We start from the raw sequence: 18,025 nt of genomic DNA on the forward strand, positions 1-18,025 counted from the left end.
TAGGAGGGGCAGTCACTACACAGGTCACTGTCGCCATTTGAGATGCCTATCAACTCTTTTGTTTCTGTATGTCATTATCTCTGGGAACCAGAGGGCCTCACTAAGTTTCCCCTCAGACATGTTATCTTTTAAGGTGAAGATGGGCCACCTGCCACATCTGTAAGAAGGAGAAATCTAAGAGGAGTGTATAGTTAGAGAGTCCACACTGAAAACTATTTTTTTCTCATTAAAGAAGTTCCCAGTTTGACAGTCACCAGGGATCCAGGTTCCTTGTGACTTTCCAATCCATACTGTAGCACGTGGCTGTCATACTCAGAGTCACCTCATGGTGCAGGCTGGCTGCTGGAGCTCTAGCCATCACTTATGTGTTCCAGAATTAGCAATGAGGGAGAGAGGGAGGGAAGGAAGGAGGGAGGGAGAGAGGGAGATGGAGGAAAGAAAGGAGAGGAGGGAGGGAGGGCAGGTGCTCAAAAAGGGAACACACTCTTTCCTTCTAAGAAACCTTTTCAGAAGCTCCACACAACAGTTCCCATAGCATCTCTTTAGCCAGAACTTAGTCCCGTGGCCACACTTAGGGAGGCTAGAAAATGTAGTCTTTGATCTAGGTGAATTGCAACCCTGAATAAAACTGAATGAAGCAAGGGAAAATTGATACTGGTTAGCAACCAGCAAACTTTGACACAAGAGAAATACAGCTTCTTAACGATTTGCCTTAGTTTGGAGTGAATCCCACTAAGAAGTTGAGTTGAACCACTAAAAAGGGCAGACCCACTACCCTACTCAGAATATAGAAAGTCTTTGACCTCTCCTTTAGTGTCACTCATGATCATCACCGTCCTGTTTTGAACCCTTACTTCCAATCCCATGTTCTTAACTTCACCCCACAGCCTTTTGCAGTTTTAACTTCTTGTTCTCTGATTCCGAAATGTCATCTCGTCCTCTAGCTTTAGCATCTAACCAGCTTCTTTTGAATCCATATTTGACCTTTGATCTCTTGGCTTTACTTACTTTTGTCTGTCATTTAGGGAAAGGGTACCTAACTTGGAGTCCAGGTTGCAAGAAAAGAATCTCCTATAATACAAAAATGATGTCCATATCCTCATTTTCTTCCTGGAGAGAGGGACCATAGCTTTCCTAGGATTCCCAGAGGCTCCCATGACCCCAGTTAAGAACCACTGCTCCAGAGTGAACTTCAAGGCCTTCTATAAGTCTTTGGGTATAGGCAGACTCCCAGTTGTTAACATGGTCCAGGCTGGGAAGGAAGGATAAGTGTCAGAAACAGAGAACGCTATGTTAGCCCATTTGTCAGGCTTGGCTGAGGATCAACAGCCATGGACCAATCTATCAGCTTCCAGAAGAGGATGTCAGGACTAAAGCCGTGAATCAGGATAAGCTTGGTGTTAGCTATGGGATAAGTGGTCCTTCAGACCCCAGCAGGGGCTGTCAAACAGGATGCTACAAGGCCAAGAAGCAGATGCTGGACTCATCCTAGTAAGTTTCCTCCTCAAGGTTGGGAATGGTGTCATTACATCTTCGTCTCCTCAGTACATAAGATGCCACCTAGCAGAGAATAGTCGCTCAATATGTATTTATTGAACAAAACTGAGAGATAAATTTAGGAACTGGGTACCTGGTACAGATAAGAAAACTGAAACAGACAAGATCAAATAGTCTCCATGATCAAACTCTCTAGACTCTTCCTCCTAATCCTGAGAGTAATGGCCATGTTCCTGGTCCTTATGTAGAATCACTAATTCATACAAACCTAGGATCTAAATTGACTTAAATCATGAAGTGGACCAACGCCCTGGCCTTCAGTACCATCCCTTCTCCCTTCCCCATGTGGTTCCTGCCTGGCCATCTAACACTGACTTGACTCCCACTCAGCTTTCATCTAATCCTTGATAAGGTTCTGATATTATGGTGTGTGATTCCATTTGTTCCTTGCCTTTTCCCAGAGAAATTCCAGCACACACACTGCCACCAGTACCTCTCCACCATGCGAACGTTTTTTGCCATTCCAACATTTACAAAACTCAGTGGCACTATTGATACCACGTTTGTTCAAGAATGGTTGGAAGCACATCATGAGTTTGCCTCTTGGGTACACTCAGCAGCACAGGCTAAACCAGGAATCCTTCTCTTCTTCTTCCTTTATCAGGCCATCAGACATGAGGGAGTGTTGGTTGCTACGGTGATGGGGCTCAGAGCAGAACCAAAGCATGATTGTGACCTCCAGAGGTGATGGTAACTGAACACATGATTTCCAAGGGTCTTCCTCCTAAATTTCAAGGGTCCTCCCAAGGAAAATGGACATACTCCTTTTGGAAACAAAATTCTTCTACCAACAGATATATCCTGAGTGTCCTCCAGGATCTCTCTGTCCTCTTTTACCACCAAGTGATTAATTTGATTGCTTCCCCCCAACTCCATGATTAAAACTTAGTAGCTTCACCTGTGTCTTATTGTGCAATTGTTATCTCATCCTTGCAAATAGCTTTTCTAAATCATTAAGCCAGCAAGAATTCCCATTAGTCCCCAGCATTGGCGTTCAGCCCAAACACCCTAATCAATGGTAAAGTCTCCCCATATCACCTGGCTGAGTCAATCTAGGAATCTCTCTTCAGCAAGCATGGTCTTAGCTAAGCCCACTGGCTCTAATGCTTAAGAAGACCAAGCAAAAAGCAGAAAGACAAAGAGCCTCAGAGTCAGTAAATACCTTTTTGTTTTCTGGCTTAATTTTCTATGGATGGACCTTCTTTGAATTCTCTTAAGCCCTATCCTTGGTACCACCAATCTTGTTTCAATGACTAGTCTATTTGACTGTGCTTCGGTTCTCAATTGCTTTGAGAAGAGTATGGCTTGCCACTTCTAAATCAGTTTGTTAGAAGACAAAGCTAGCCTACCAGGTTATCTGATAGCCTGCAGTTAGCTGTGTATGCCAGTTAACTATCTTCTTATTATTTATAATTGGTAATTAGAAAATCATCACTTATAATTATTCTTGATGGATATTGACTTCAGAGAATTATAGAAACATAGCTGTCCTTGGGGATTATCAGTAGAAAAACCATGTAGATAATTATATTGAGATCTTTAAAACCTGGGTCAGTATTTCCAATTAGATTCACAGTTAGCTTTCAGATGTTTACATTGTTTTTAAAAGATAGATTTTGGCTCTGGGTTTTATAGATTCTACAAGTATGAAACTGGCAGTTGGTTTTGGTCAGTTGCAAACCAATTTTATGTAGATCTTAGAATACATTTTTTCAATTAACATTTGCATCATCTTAGATCTTAGAGGTGAAGGAGACCCAGGAAAGTCATTTTCTTTCCTTCTATTTTTCTGGGTGGACCACATCTAAGACATCCCATTCAGATAAACATCTATTTTGTTGATGAGAAAGCACAGAGCAGGCACTTCCACCACCTCTCTAGGTAACCCAGGCTGGTTTCTGATATTTTATGATTGATGACTTACTGCATTTCCAGGAAATAAATGTTTTAGGGGTTTTGAATACACCTTTTTTTTTTTAGAACCCAAGTACAAGTACTAAACCTATCATCTGTGTTCCCCAAACAAGTGGTTTGACTTCTGTATGTTCATTTTTCTTCTCACCACCTTTTCAGGTTTACATATGAAATTGCACCAGTATTTGTCCTCATGGAACAAATAACACTTAAGAAGATGAGAGAGATAGTTGGATGGTCAAGTAAAGACGGTGATGGGATATTTTCTCCTGGTATGTTTCTCTTCTCTTTCCCTGACTCTCCTCAAGATCTGTAGAACGCTAAACATAAAGTGAGTTTGTGAAAGAATAACAATCTTAAAAAATATTTTTTTTCAACACTCCTGCCCTGTCTTTGTCAGGGCGAAGGCTAGCAAGAATGCTGCGTACTATGTGCACTAACAGAGCCTGTGCCTCAGCTGTAAAAGCTGACAAAGGTTGTGTTCAAATCACGCTAAACAACTAGTCTGTCAAGAACGATTTGCTTAGTCCGGGAATCAGTGAATCAACATTATCAACTGACTAATCAATTTCAGCCAAAATAGTGTATCTACTTTGACTCTTTAGTTCGATGTAAATACAGTAAGAATCTTCAAAACAAGGACAGATATTCTTGAAGGTAAGAAGGAACTGTGGGGTGGTGTCAGAGCAGCATGATTGTGTACAAGGGGAAGAAAAGAAATAAGAATTACAATTGTCCCAGCAATTCAAGTTGGCCATGAATTTGCCTGCTTAATTGTCAAGGAATTGCCAGACATATCTAGTTACCTCCATTCTCCTTGTGATCTTTATTTAAGTAAACACAAGTTTAGTTTTATTTTAATAAACTTAGAGCTCTCCTAAATGACTCAATAACTCAGTTGAGCTATTCTTTGAGGAGAGTATCCAGGCAACGTCACTGTTTCCTTCTGTAGGCTCCATTACTCTCTCTTTTTCTGTCTTTCTGATTCAGAGAATAGATTCATCTTTGTTCAGTAAATGGATGGAGCAGAAAGTCAAAGCAGGAAAGTGGTAACTCACCTGTCTCTTTGTAGCCACTGCCATTGCCACCTCTTATATCTCTGTCTAGGCTTCAGGTGGAATGGGCATTGGAGTACATGAATCACCTCCAGCCAGATTGCCTAGATGGCTTTGGTAATGAGCGTGACTACTCGTATTCCCAAGGCAAAAGGACCAGAGGGAAGCCTGGCAATAGGGAAGCCAGCAAAACCTATCAGGATATTGTCCCTCCCCTTTCTGCCTCCCTTGTCTCTCTCTCTTTTTTTTTTAAAGATTTTATTTATTTATTTGAGAGAGAGAGAATGAGAGATAGAGAGCACGAGAGGGGAGAGGGTCAGAGGGAGAAGCAGACTCCCCGCTGAGCAGGGAGCCCGATGTGGGACTCGATCCTGGGACTCCAGGATCATGTCCTGAGCCGAAGGCAGTCGCTTAACCAACTGAGCCACCCAGGTGCCCCATGCCTCCCTTGTCTCTTAAGACACCAGCTCAGTCTTCGTCATTAGAAACAGTAATGATGGAGCTTCATACCTCCCATTATATCCGCTTGCTCATAGGGGGAGCCATCTCCAACATGTACAGCATCATGGCTGCTCGCTACAAGTTCTTCCCAGAAGTTAAGACAAAGGGCATGGCGGCCGTTCCCAAACTGGTCCTCTTCACCTCAGAACATGTGAGTTGGGTGCTCTTGCTTGTGGATTATGGTGTTTTACAAGGGACTGTCTAATTTCTAACCTCAATCCTCTGTTGCAGAGTCACTATTCCATAAAGAAGGCTGGAGCTGCACTTGGCTTTGGAACTGACAATGTGATTTTGATAAAGTGCAATGAAAGGTAGGCAGGGGAGAGTGAATATTAGGTTCTTGATGTATTAAATGTGTTCATCTGTTAAATTTGTTTTATTGTGCTTAAGCACTGACTCAGTACAGTGTGCCAAGCTGCTAATGGTCTGTTGAAAATATCCGATTAAATTACTTTCTGCTGCTGCTGAAGTTTTTTTCATGTGCAATCTCATTGATTCTTCATTTTAATTTCTCTTCCTTTTTAATAATTACAGGGGGAAGATAATTCCAGGTGATTTAGAGGCAAAAATTCTTGATGCGAAGCAAAAGGTATGTACTCTGTGGTGCACCTAAACTCTGGTGAATACAAGTTTTTAAAAATATCTTCTTTCTGCCCTAGACAATAAAAGTCTTTGATAATATAAGAGGTAATTTTATTGTGTTTCTAAAATTATAATCTCAGGCATTTGCTTATTTCCAATTTGAGATGATTCCACTTTAAACCTGTGTCTATACAATGTCATTTTTTTAAATGAGAAACTCAGTCTTAATTAAGACTTGTCCTATCTTTATTATGCCAAATGATTAGTTTGATGTACTTCAATAAATCCACTACCCAATCATCATGAAGATACAGCCTAATTGAGCTTTTTACTTGCTACTTGTTAGGTATAATCTCATTTTAACAAATACCATTTTAGCTTAGGCTTCTGTTTAGCAGAGTGCTTCCATGCCTTGGCAGATGGCCCATGGTACTTGGTGAATCCAGCCTCAATAAATTCTATTAAAAAAAAAAAAATCTGACAGAACAGATGTATCCACGAGGCCCTGCCAGGTAGCTATCAGGCATTTACCAGCTCGTTGTTTTGGTTACATCCTGTACCTCATTCTCTAGCCTTAGCTGTTTGCTGGTCAGTAGAGGAGATGGATGGAAATGTCACTAGGACTGAGCAACGGGCATGGGTGGAGCTGAGCTTGAAAAAAACCTAGGACTCCTAGATTCTCCCAAGCCTGTCTTAGCCCTATTACTCCACTCACTCATGTATTTCTTGTTCACGTGAAAATTTTACTGTGTCGACTATTCATGAATGTTTCAGCTTCCACCGTGTTTTAAATAACCAAACAATGCCTCAGTATAATTATTACATCAATACCCTTAGAGCAACACAGCTTCTAAAATGTATAATACCCAGATGATGTTCAGAGCTACCTGCCCATCACTCCAAACACTTATTACTCTTTCCTGCTTTCCTCTTTGCTATAGAACTTATCGCTGTTGAACATACTGTGTATTTGGCTTCTTTAATTTTGTTTATTGTCTGTCACTCCCCACTAGAATGTTAGCTCCGTGAGGACAGACATCTCCATCTGTTGTGCTCACTGCTGTAGTCCTCTATAGCTCAGCAAACAGGGCCTGGCGCATAAATGTTGCTCAAAAGCTATTTGTTGAATGAATGAATAAATGAACCAACAAAGAATTCTCCCAGATACCGTATCTGACAGCACAGCAGCTTAGCGGATCTGTGTTAGAAAGAAAGGCTACTGCAGCTCTTCTACTTCATGTGGAAAGGAGAGGGTTGAAAAGACTCATCAGCCTGTCTCTCTTCCCTTGTAGGGATTTGTTCCTCTCTATGTCAATGCAACTGCTGGTACGACGGTGTATGGAGCTTTTGATCCAATACAGGAGATTGCAGATATATGTGAGAAATATAACCTATGGCTACATGTCGATGTAAGTGCTGTCACTCACAGAGTAGCCAGTCCGTTTGGGGGTGGACACCTCTCTGCTTTACGATTTGCTGCAAGCTTCTCCCCATGCCCCAGCCAGCCCTCTCTCTACGTCCCATCAGCTCGCCCTCCTGTGGCCTCCAGCCGGCCATTCATGACGGGTACATACTACAGGCCTGTCCATGTTCTAGGACTCATCCGGCTCCTCACCTGCCCACCGCTGTCTTCTGCGGTCCTTGTGAGAATACAGTCCCCCTCACCTTTCCAGGAAGCTTGTGTCTAGACAAATGGCTACAGAGTGGAGTATAGCTGGTTTCGGAGGGAAAAAAGTATAAGCTACAATGTATAGAAAGTAGCCGTGAATCCGGACACTCAGCTGCCTGCCTTCAATCCAGCCATCTATGACCCTTTTCAAAAAAAAAAAAAAAAAAAAAACAACCATGTATCTGGTACATGTAGGAAAAATAAGGCCCTATAGGAAGGTGTTATCAACGAAGAGATTTAGTCCCAAATTTTCCTAGGAACATAAAAAGTACATTTTCCACATGTGAGACTGGGTGTATTTTTTCCTTTTTCTCTCTCCATTCTCTTACGGATATAACTTCTCACAACTGGACAGCTGGGTAATTTGCCCGACTGTTGAGCACATGACCAACAAAGGCTGTTGTGGCATGTGGTGTCCCAAGCCGTTCAGTAAACCTGCATCAGCATACCCACAAAAATGTCTCGCCGTTGTGGGACCCCTGAGCCCAGCAGAGTTGCTGCTTTCTGACTTTTTTCAGGAGCCCTTAGAATTCTACCCTAGGGAGAATCGGATGGCAGTCTCCAGTCCTTTGGGTCACTTCCAGAGCAATGGTGGGGCTCACTGAGCATCCCTGGCTTTCCACAGGATGCTGGGCCTTTGGGTCTTGGCACCACAGGCTCAGACCCAATTTATCTGTATCATTCTCACAGCCGCTCTGCGGTTAACCTGGAGGAACTTTTGACGAAGAAGTGACAGATGATAAATTAAATTACAACTGCCACTGGTTGAACAATCAGTGTGGGTTCCTTTTGTGAAACTCATGCTTTTCACCATTTACGTTCTCTTTCATATTTTACTAGAGGTGTGGAGTGATTGGTTTGTGAGTCTTAAATGTCACTGCTCCCCCTCCCTCTCCTGTCTCTGTCCTCACAGGCTGCCTGGGGCGGTGGGCTGCTCATGTCCAGGAAGCACCGCCACAAACTCAGCGGCATAGAAAGGTAAGGGCCTGAACTCAGGGCCGCCTTTCATCCAGGCCGTCAAACGTGCTGGGCCGCCCCGTCCGCTGATGTTCCCCACCCTGATTCCCAATGTCTTACTTCCATAGGACTAGGTCCACCTTAGTTCAGTAGGCATTTACTGAGCAATTATTGTATGCTAGGCACTGGGAAATCAAAAATGATTCCCAGTCAAACGAGTCCTCAGTGAGTTCACCATTTAGAAAGAGAGAAAGATAAGTAAACAGTGACAACACAATGTGGTAAACACAACGACAGACGTGATCGCTAGGTGGCCAGCTAGTAGAGAAGAGAAAGTAAGCAGTGCAGGGATCTAGAGGCTAAAGGAGAGTTTAACAAGGGCACAGAAAGGGGCACGGATTCGGTCCACTCTTCTCTCTCATTAAAGTTACTGCTGAGAGTGGGATGGTTCTAACTAATGTAGTTGATCAAACTCAGTTGATCAGTTGATCTGACTAATTTATTTTCTTGCTCACCGTTTAAGTTCAGTGGGTGGTTCTAAGCTAAATATGATTTTTTTTTCCCCTAACCCATTCTCCTTTTTATTTTTTCTGGCCCAGTATCAGAGCCATTTCTGCACAAGCTCCCAAACTGAAGCTCCCCTTTTGTTCCCTGTTCTTCTCAATCACTGAGTTTACTTGGTTGGTGGTCAAAGCCTTTGGCATGTTTGGGTCTTGCACCCATGGCAAATGGCAGTCCCCTCTCCTGTCACCTCCAGGGGCTGAAGAGGCAAAGAAGATTACCCAGAGGAGCACTGAGGCACCAAAACCCATCTGGGCTTTTCCCAAGTCATTCACTGCTGCCAGGACACCCCTACCTCAACCTAGGAGAACCAGGTCCCTACCCCGCCAGCTAGAATTAGAAGCATTTCTTGTGTTCACTTGCTAACCTGGCACATTTCGTATCAGGAACAGAAGCTTCTGATCAGAGAGAATGTAGTCATAAACCAAACATGATTTTAACCTGACTCCAAAGATTTGATCCAAAACGAGCTCACCTCGATTCATTTATTCATTCAGCAAATATTTACTGAGCACCTGTCATGAGCCAGGCAGGCGTGGATGTGACTACTCAGTTACCTGCCTTTAGTCTAGCCATCTATGGCACTTTTCTAAAAAAAAATGTGTATCTGGTACACGTAGGAAAAATAAGGCAGTATCTAGAAGGTGTTATCAACTAAGAGATTTACCTTCCTGAAGCTTACCATCCAGTGAGCTAGCTGTTCATAAACAAGGAGATATTCAGTCTGCCTCATAGTAAAGAAAAATAAAGCAGGGTAGTAAGGACAAAGGCATGCCATTTGAGACAGGGTAGTCAGAGGCCTTCCTGAGGATGTGACATTGCAGCGGATACTGGGATAAAGGGAGACAGGAAGCAAGGATACACAAAAGAGTATTCCAGGTGGTGGAAGGGCAAGTACAAAGGCCCTGGGGTAGGACTTTTCTTGGCAAATTGGAGGACCATCAAAGAGGCCAGTGTGGCTGGAGCAAAGTAGAAGAGGTGAGAGCAGAGTGAAGTGGAGAGGTGGGCTGGGAGCAGGGAAAACCCACCAGCGGCTTCTCTCACAGTAAGGACTCTGGCTTGAGTTTCAGTTACCTCTACTGTGCCTCTTCCCTTCAGTTTTGGAAGGCCAGGGTCAAGGTGAGTGGGACTGACTCTTTGAAGCATAATTATATGACCCTATGACTTGGAGGATAATATACTAAATGTAGATGAGCCAGTCCAACTGAACTTTAGATTTCTCAAGCAATTTCCATTTTCCATCTTTGAGTCCAGGAAAACCTGAAACGTTTTGCACAGATCTTTCTAACATTTTAAAGCACATATGTCTTCTAAAAGAAATTGAATCCATATCATGTCTTGTTACTTTACACTTGGAACAGCAAAGAACCATTTACTTCCGACCTCTAAGACATTCAAAAAACCATTTAAGACATTTTATGAGATCTAAATAAAAAATTTTAATGACTCAGTAAATGATAGCTATGAGAAAATTGGGATTAAATCCACTACCTTTTAAATATGGCCTGACACTGATGATTTTTACTGTGATAAACTTTTAGATAAACTTTTACTGTGATAAACATTTAGTCACCTTTTTAAAGAATTCTTCACAGGTCTCTTTCACAAAGGTTATTGTGAAAGAATACTTCAGGCCTTACTTCTCCTTGAAACATAGTACACACCCTAGCGTCACCTGGACACTAAATTATTTTCCATCTAGAGGACCTCAGCAAGATGAAGAGGTTAAAAAATCACAGCAAGGGTTTAGCTCTAGGGAGAACAGAGGCAGTATAATTCAGAGCTGTATCTGGGGAGAATATCCTTCACAGGTATGAAAGTGGGGAGCCCAGCTGTGGGCCAGGCCATTGGGAAGGAGTCTGTAAACCACTGAAGCAAGTTACCCCATTTTAGTCATCAGGCACTCGACTTAGTTGTCTCTGTAATGGCTTAGCCAGCGAGCTCCTTAACCGTTTTATTGTGTCTGAACGACTGATGTGGTTGCTAGGAAACCCTGCTTGTTCAGCCATCATTGCAACCTACACTGGCAAGATCCTGTTCATTTGGCAATTCAACAATGCTGCTAAGGAGTCAAAATCTAGAGTTATCCAGATGATCCCTGCTTTTAGGTGTCACTCTTCATGCTACCTCATAAGCAGGTAGGTCAGCATCGCCAGCGCATTTGATAAATAAGGACAGGAAGGCAGAGGGAAGCCAGGGTCCATTGCCGAGAGGGAGGCAGGCTAGTAGAAGAGTTATGAGCACTGGCTCCCGCAGTCTCACTCCCTGGACTTGAATCTTGGCTCTGGCACTGCCCGGCTGTTTGAGTTTGGGTGATGCATTTAACCCTTTCATGCCTCAGTTTCTCCATGTAAAAGAGAGGGGATGAGAATCCCTACATCATAGGGTTGTTGTGAGAATTAGGTATTCCAGGAGTGGTTATAAGCATTTTATATGTGTCTACTCATTTATCCTTTATTAACTTCTGGGAGGTAGACACTATTCCCCCCCATTTTACTGATGGGAACACTGAGGCACAGAGGAGTTAGGTTACTTGCCCAAACTCTCCAGTGTCAAAGCCAGGATTCAGACTTGGACAGTCCGACTCCAAAGCCTGAGTTCTCAACCACCATACCATACTGATATAATGCCTGTAAAGCTCTCAGAACAACAGGACACATAATAAACGCTCTTCATGAATGTTAGCTATTATTAATAGCGGTTATTTAGAGGAGGCAGTCTGCAGCGTAGGACCCTGAGACTGCCTGCAAAATATTTGTTTACTGTTTGATTAGCCAATCTGGGGGAGTAGGCATCGAAAACGTATACCAACTCCAGTTGCAACGGGTGGCGTTTTCCTCAAGAGGACAGTTGCCTCTCGCTGACTCCTGCACCTTCCCCTCAGAGTGTATCATGTGCTTCTTTCAGGGCCAACTCAGTCACCTGGAACCCTCACAAGATGATGGGCGTGCTGTTGCAGTGCTCTGCCATTCTTGTCAAGGAAAAGGTCTGTACCTCCTCCAAAGATGAGCTGGCAGCCTGAATGTCCTTTACAAGGCACAAGAGGAGAAAAGCGTGTTTTCGTTCTGTTTTGGTTTTGGTTTCCTGTCCTTGACAAACATGCAAGATTGACAGCCCCATTGAAACTACCATTGCAGTTCTTTCCTGCCCTTGTCTCTGAGCCTACAGCCAGCTCGTGCCTCCTCTTGGCTCTTGCCCTCGCCTGTCCTCCCTACTGTTCGGCGCTCAGGGCCCTGTCAGTGACAGAAACTGTAAGGACGTTATTTCGTTGCTCATTCCTTCATGTTTGTACAAGCAAAAGTGAGCACCATTGGGTGAGCCACCAACTCTCACCTCAGTGAATACAAAAAGAGCTCCCTAAACATACTACAAGTTCTTAGCATGAGTGTGTGGTCCCAAGAGCTGAAGCAAATTAGGCAGAACAACAACTGCAAATGTCAACTTAGGACAATAAGGAATGATGACTAAAAAGCTTCTGTAAATAAGTTAGTTCTTTAAGTGTCTAATAATAGGACCCTGCTTTCAAAAGCATTGTTGCTCCAATAAAATGTATGTACACTGAGGCATTCCAAAAATCTGTCTCTAGCTTGTAGGAGCCAGAGCCTGCCCAAGCTCTTTACTACTTTCCTAATAGAGCGTCTGTTAACATTATAGGAGATCCTGGAAAAGTCTAGAAGACTTGGGGAGGGGGGCACTTTGGGGGAGGAAAATTTTTCGTAGCATGAGACTGTTCCACCTGCTGCAGGGAGTTTATATCCCCAACCCTTGTCCACTGAATGCCATAGAACTTCCCAGTCTTGGAAACAACCCGAAACACCCCAAATGCCCCCTAGAGGGGACGGTGGGTCCCTTCTTGTAAGCATATGAGACTAAAAAATCATTTTCTAGTCAGAGTGACAGAGACAAAGGGGCAGAAGTTTTTCCAAGGGTGGTTTTCGAGAAAGATATCAGAACAAATGCAAGGTCTTATAAAGACATTAGAAGAAAGGTTGCATGTGATCCCAAGTCCCTCCTTCCCACCAGCCCTGTTTCAAAGCCATTCACATCTCTGACCCGACGAATACAGATGCAAGCTTGTCTTGATTTTCATGATAGGGTATACTCCAAGGATGCAACCAGATGTGTGCCGGATACCTTTTCCAGCCGGACAAGCAGTATGATGTCTCCTATGACACTGGGGACAAAGCAATCCAGTGTGGCCGCCACGTGGACATTTTCAAGTTCTGGCTGATGTGGAAAGCAAAGGTACAAAGGAGAGAAGTCAGGACACAGAGCAGAAGTGCAATTCGCACAGGCTGGCTGGCAAAGAAGAGCCAAAGATATATCACAGATAATTTAATATGTGTGTCATCAGTATCTAGATAATGGAGTTAACTGTATTCTCTTTGTTTGCAAATGAGATCACTTTATCCCTTATGTCAGAATCTCCCTCCTTCCATTCAGTCTCCTCAATTTGAATTAACATGGAGTTTTCTTGTAACTTTCTCTTGTAACAACTAAAAATTTTGCCAAGATAAGGACTTTCTCCATAATCCTTAGGGATGCTGAAATTATTTAGTGCAGATGTAGAGAAAGGGAGATAAAATTACTGCATTATTCTATGCAGAACCCTGAATTTCTTTATGAGGCTTCAAATCATGGGAAATACGTGACAGTTTTTAGTTCTATTAAATAATGACTTTCTCATTATTTGTGCTTTATATGCTATTCTGGAAAACTGCATACTTTATTCTGAGAAATCCTACTGCTAGATTAAGGCATGCTGCATCTGCGTTCATCAACCTTTCGGATTGCATTTCTGTGTCTAAAAAAAAAAAAAAAAAGCAAACTATTGGAATCTCCCCCTAAATATGGGTGAGGGAGAGGATTGCCATTTTGACTGTTTGTTTCAAAAGTATGCAATCAACTAAGGCAATTTTGATTTCACAGCTTTATATTGCAACCATTGTTTTTATTTACCTACTGTAGAGTAATTTTAATAATTTCCACATTTAAGATTGTATCTACTAATACCAAAACAACAAAGTTTTCCAGCAAAACATCTAATCAAATGTTTTTTCTGTAGGAAGGATTTGATGGATTATTAGTTTTTTTCCTCATTAAGTCATTTTGTCTTAATATAGAAATAGTCTGATTTCTACCACAAAGTCATCATAGGTATTTTAGGCATATAAATAGCCATGCATTGCAACAAGAGAACGAGCCCTATCATTTAGAAAGTTAGAAGGCCATGTGGCCTATATCAGTAATTTATTTCTTCATTTTTGCCTAACAATAACCTCTTGAACCATCTGCCAGGAGTTTGGCTCATGGTGAATTGGTTGCTGAGGTGGGACCCCAGTGCGGGCTTCTTTCTCAAGTGGAAAGTGGACTGGCCAAGGGAGGCCTGGGTGGCTCAGTTGGTTGAGCATCTGCTTTCGGCTCAGGTCGTGATCCCAGGGTGCTGGGATCGAGCCCCACATCAGGCTCCCTGCTTGGCAGGGTGTCTGCTTCTCCCTCTGCCTGCCGCTCCCCCTGCTTGTACACCTGTGCTCTCTTCTCGCTCTGTGTCTGACAAATAAATAAATAAAATCTTTCAAAAGGAAAAAAAAATAAGAAAGTGGACTGGCCAAGGTATCACACTCAGCAGTAACTACTTGGGGAGGCTCATGCTTTGCCTGTGTTGGATTCTGCCCAGGCCCATTGAGAATCTACAAGCCAGCCTTGCACATCTGCTCACCATGTTGACACCGACCCACTCAACAACCCCCATGCCACTGTTACTAATCAGCCATGCTGGCTTTTGAAACTCATGCTCAGCCAGTTTGTCAATAGCTAGAGCCACTCCTGCAATCTCAGTGCGTGTACTAAAACCAATGGCTTCCCCACCTGCCTGCCTGCCTGGCACTGAAAAGAGATGATACTGTGTTATGTGCAAGGTAGCCTGCCAGGGAGTATGGGGACGTGCTTGGCTAGGACCTACGGCTGGGAAGGTGGGTTCTAGAGTAGTATTTCACCAACTCTGTGGTGAAGAACCAATTGTTGTTGTTGCTGTTTCACCTATCGTGGACCAATACAATAAATGATGATGAATTGCTAGAAAAATTAAATAAAAAACTATATAAGGCTTAAACATCAATTTTTAAAACTAGAGTCAGTAGACATAAAATTACTCTGTCAAAATGCTATTAAAATTTCTTACTGCTTAATCTCATTTCTGTTCTCATATTTGCATGCGCCAGTTACAGTTTGTGGACAGCTACACTTTGAGTACGCTGTTCTAAAGCAAACTAACAATAGGCTTCAGGCCCAGGCTGTGAGTGACTAGAAGGAAGCTAAAAGTCCTATTGAGACTAACTGCCCAGAGACTAGAGTACCTTCCAAAGAGAGTAGATGTGCTTCCTTTTATTGTTTGCAGTGCTGTGAAGAAACTGTACTCATTTAATTAGGTAGTTCTTCCTAACCATCTCCAAGAATACTCTTATGTGTAATTCCAATAGACAAGGTCAGCATAGCTTTCTCAAATGCTCATTGCAGGAAAATGCAACCCATCACCAACCAACATGACTTTTCTTTTTCTAAACTAGGGCACAGTGGGATTTGAAAATCAGATCAACAAATGCTTGGAACTGGCTGAATACCTCTATGCCAAGATTAAAAACAGAGAAGAATTTGAGATGGTTTTTGATGGGGAGGTAAGTTGTCGTCATGGACTAGATACACAGCATTTCCAGAAAATCTAATGAGGGATGCTCCTGAAGCCATATTTTCCCACATTGCCAGAAGCTGCTTCTGAATTTTTGTTTTTAGGTACTCTTCATTTATTTCCCTCTGTGTCTATGAACTTCTCTTTTGATAGCGTTAGGATGACTTTTGCCCTTTGCCTTTTCTAAAATGGTACAGCTTTTGACCAGCCCTTTGCAGAGAAGAGCTCTTTACTTGGCATGTTTGAATCCTTTATCTCTCCCACGTATGTCTTATTATTTTGTTGAACCTCCATGATAAAGTATTTCTCAGTTCCAAGAAGTTTATAGGATGGATATAACGTTGTCTCCCAAGACTGGTTCTAAAATGAAGTTCTACTTTACATAGATTCATTATGAAGAGAGCAAGATAAAATTGTTTCTGCTCTGGGGTACCCAGGTGGCTTTGTTGGTTAAGCATCCTACTCTTGATTTCAGCTCAGCTCATGATCTCAGGATCGTGAGTGTAAGCCCTGCACTGGGCTCACGCGCTGGGCGTGGAGGCTGCTTAAGATTCTCTCTCCCTCTCCCTCTGCCCTTCCCCTCCTCCACACCCCCTCTCTCTTAAAAATTTTGTTTGTTTGTTTCTGCCCTGAGTTCATATCCACATTGCCCACAGTAAGGTACTTGTCATATTAGTATTGACTGAATGCTTACTGTGTGCTAGATCCCATGCCATGAACTGGGTTATATAGTAGTAACCAAAACAGACACTGTCTCTGACTTAATGGAGTTCACAGTTGGATAAAGAAAGTTAGAATGGGAGCCAGTATACACCAGTATAACAACACCTACATTCAACTTAGTCTATTTAACAGGCAATCTAAACTATTAGGAACGTGCTGGGGAGTCACCCAATGAGGAAGAAAAAGCCCTGAGCAGTTCAACTCAATGACACAGTGCTCATGCATTTCACCTGGGGGACCGCACTTGGAGTATTTACACTATTTTGAATATTCTAGCAGTTTAGAGACAAATGTGATATCTCAAGCCAGGTAGAGGCAGGCAGAGTGATAAACAGCAGTGTGGAAGGAAATTCAAAAATTATGGCAAGAATACAGAAGAACTGGAAAAGGAGAGGAGGTTTTAGAGCAGAGACACTAAAGAGTTCTAGGCACCTCAGTGAGACCTGTCTTATGGTTTAGACACGGTATTAATGTCCGTTATAATAATCCGGAGTCATCAAGAGAAGATTCAGTATCAATATAATTAATTCATAACATATTCAGCATTCAAATAAACTGTGCTGAGCATCTTCTATATATGAGGCACTACAAAATGGCAAGATGGATAATACTCTTTTTAAAAACTACCCAAATGTAATAATTTTTTAACACTTCAATGTTTAAAGGTAGTAACTTGGAGATCATGAATGGGGTGCCTGGGTGGCTCAGTCAGTTAGGCAGCTAACTCTTGATTTCGGTTCAGGTCATGGTCTTGTGGTTGTGAGAGTGAGTCCTGCATCCGGCTCTGCACTCAGCGCAGAGTCTGCTTGTCCTCCTTCCTCCCCCTCTGTCCCTATCCCCACTCCTCCACGCACACACACACACTCTAAGATAGAGAAATAAAATCTTTAAAAAGGTGGTGGGGCGCCTGGGTGGCTCAGTTGTTGAGCGTCTGCCTTCGGCTCAGGTCGTGATCCCAGGGTCCTGGGATCGAGCCCCGCATCGGGCTCCCTGCTCCGCGGGAAGCCTGCTTCTCCCTCTCCCACTCTCCCCTGCTTGTGTTCTCTCTTTCGCTGTCTCTCTCTGTCAAAAAATAAATAAAATCTTTTTTTTTTTTTAAAAGGTGGTAACCTTAGGTCATCTAGAAAATTGGTTATAGGAAGCAGCTCTCTTGCCAGATATGACTGGATAAACGAGGCATTGTTCTCCCTAGTATAGAAGTAACATTGCCTTCAAGATGGACTTGAAGACCTTTATGAAAAAAAATTTTTTTTTTTGGTCTGAGAGCCTTTCACCAAGGGCACATAGAGGTTTGGGAATAACTTTCTTTCAAGTTCTCATAATTTTCTGGTTTCTTTGTTTGTGAAAATCTCTGCAGCCTGAGCATACAAATGTCTGTTTCTGGTATATTCCACAAAGCCTCAGGGGCATTCCGGATAGCCCTGAACGACGGGAAAAACTACACAGGGTATGGAATCTCTCCTTGTCTCATCTAACCCTATGCAATTTCTCTAACTAGTCATAACATCCACACTTTACTGTGTCCTTCTAGTGGAGGAAAAATAAAAAATAAAGACTTGGGGTGGTAGAGAGCCATCTTGTTATATTCTTTTCGAATCTGGATTGTCCCTTTGCTGTGATTCAGATACAGGGGGAACCTCTAAAGGACACATCTCTGTCTTAGGTTGGTGTTGCTGTATGCAGGACAGTTGAATGATATACATATTCCTAGGAACGTCCATATTAAACTCTATTAAAATGTCTTTTACTAAGTTCAAGTCCACTCTAACGCTGATTCATTCTAGTTGTTGATTTCTATATCCAGTTTATTATTTGTAGTTG

The 18,025-nt window shown here is 42.6% G+C and overlaps 1 protein-coding gene across 2 annotated transcripts in view; it reads left to right on the plus strand.

Moving 5' to 3' along the window:
- Nucleotides 1-18,025, plus strand: part of GAD1 (glutamate decarboxylase 1) — a 43,713-nt gene that overhangs the window by 22,868 nt on the left and 2,820 nt on the right. For both annotated transcript variants that reach the window (XM_027589840.2, XM_027589839.2), the window contains 10 exons: nt 3,631-3,743; nt 5,063-5,178; nt 5,259-5,338; nt 5,562-5,616; nt 6,902-7,018; nt 8,192-8,256; nt 11,704-11,782; nt 12,892-13,041; nt 15,363-15,470; nt 17,562-17,651. In XM_027589840.2, coding sequence (XP_027445641.1) covers nt 3,631-3,743; nt 5,063-5,178; nt 5,259-5,338; nt 5,562-5,616; nt 6,902-7,018; nt 8,192-8,256; nt 11,704-11,782; nt 12,892-13,041; nt 15,363-15,470; nt 17,562-17,651 — 973 coding nt within the window. The remainder of the gene's footprint in view (nt 1-3,630; nt 3,744-5,062; nt 5,179-5,258; nt 5,339-5,561; nt 5,617-6,901; nt 7,019-8,191; nt 8,257-11,703; nt 11,783-12,891; nt 13,042-15,362; nt 15,471-17,561; nt 17,652-18,025) is intronic.

The sequence above is a fragment of the Zalophus californianus genome, chromosome 3 (genome assembly GCF_009762305.2).
Source record: "Zalophus californianus isolate mZalCal1 chromosome 3, mZalCal1.pri.v2, whole genome shotgun sequence".
Lineage (NCBI taxonomy): Eukaryota > Metazoa > Chordata > Mammalia > Carnivora > Otariidae > Zalophus > Zalophus californianus.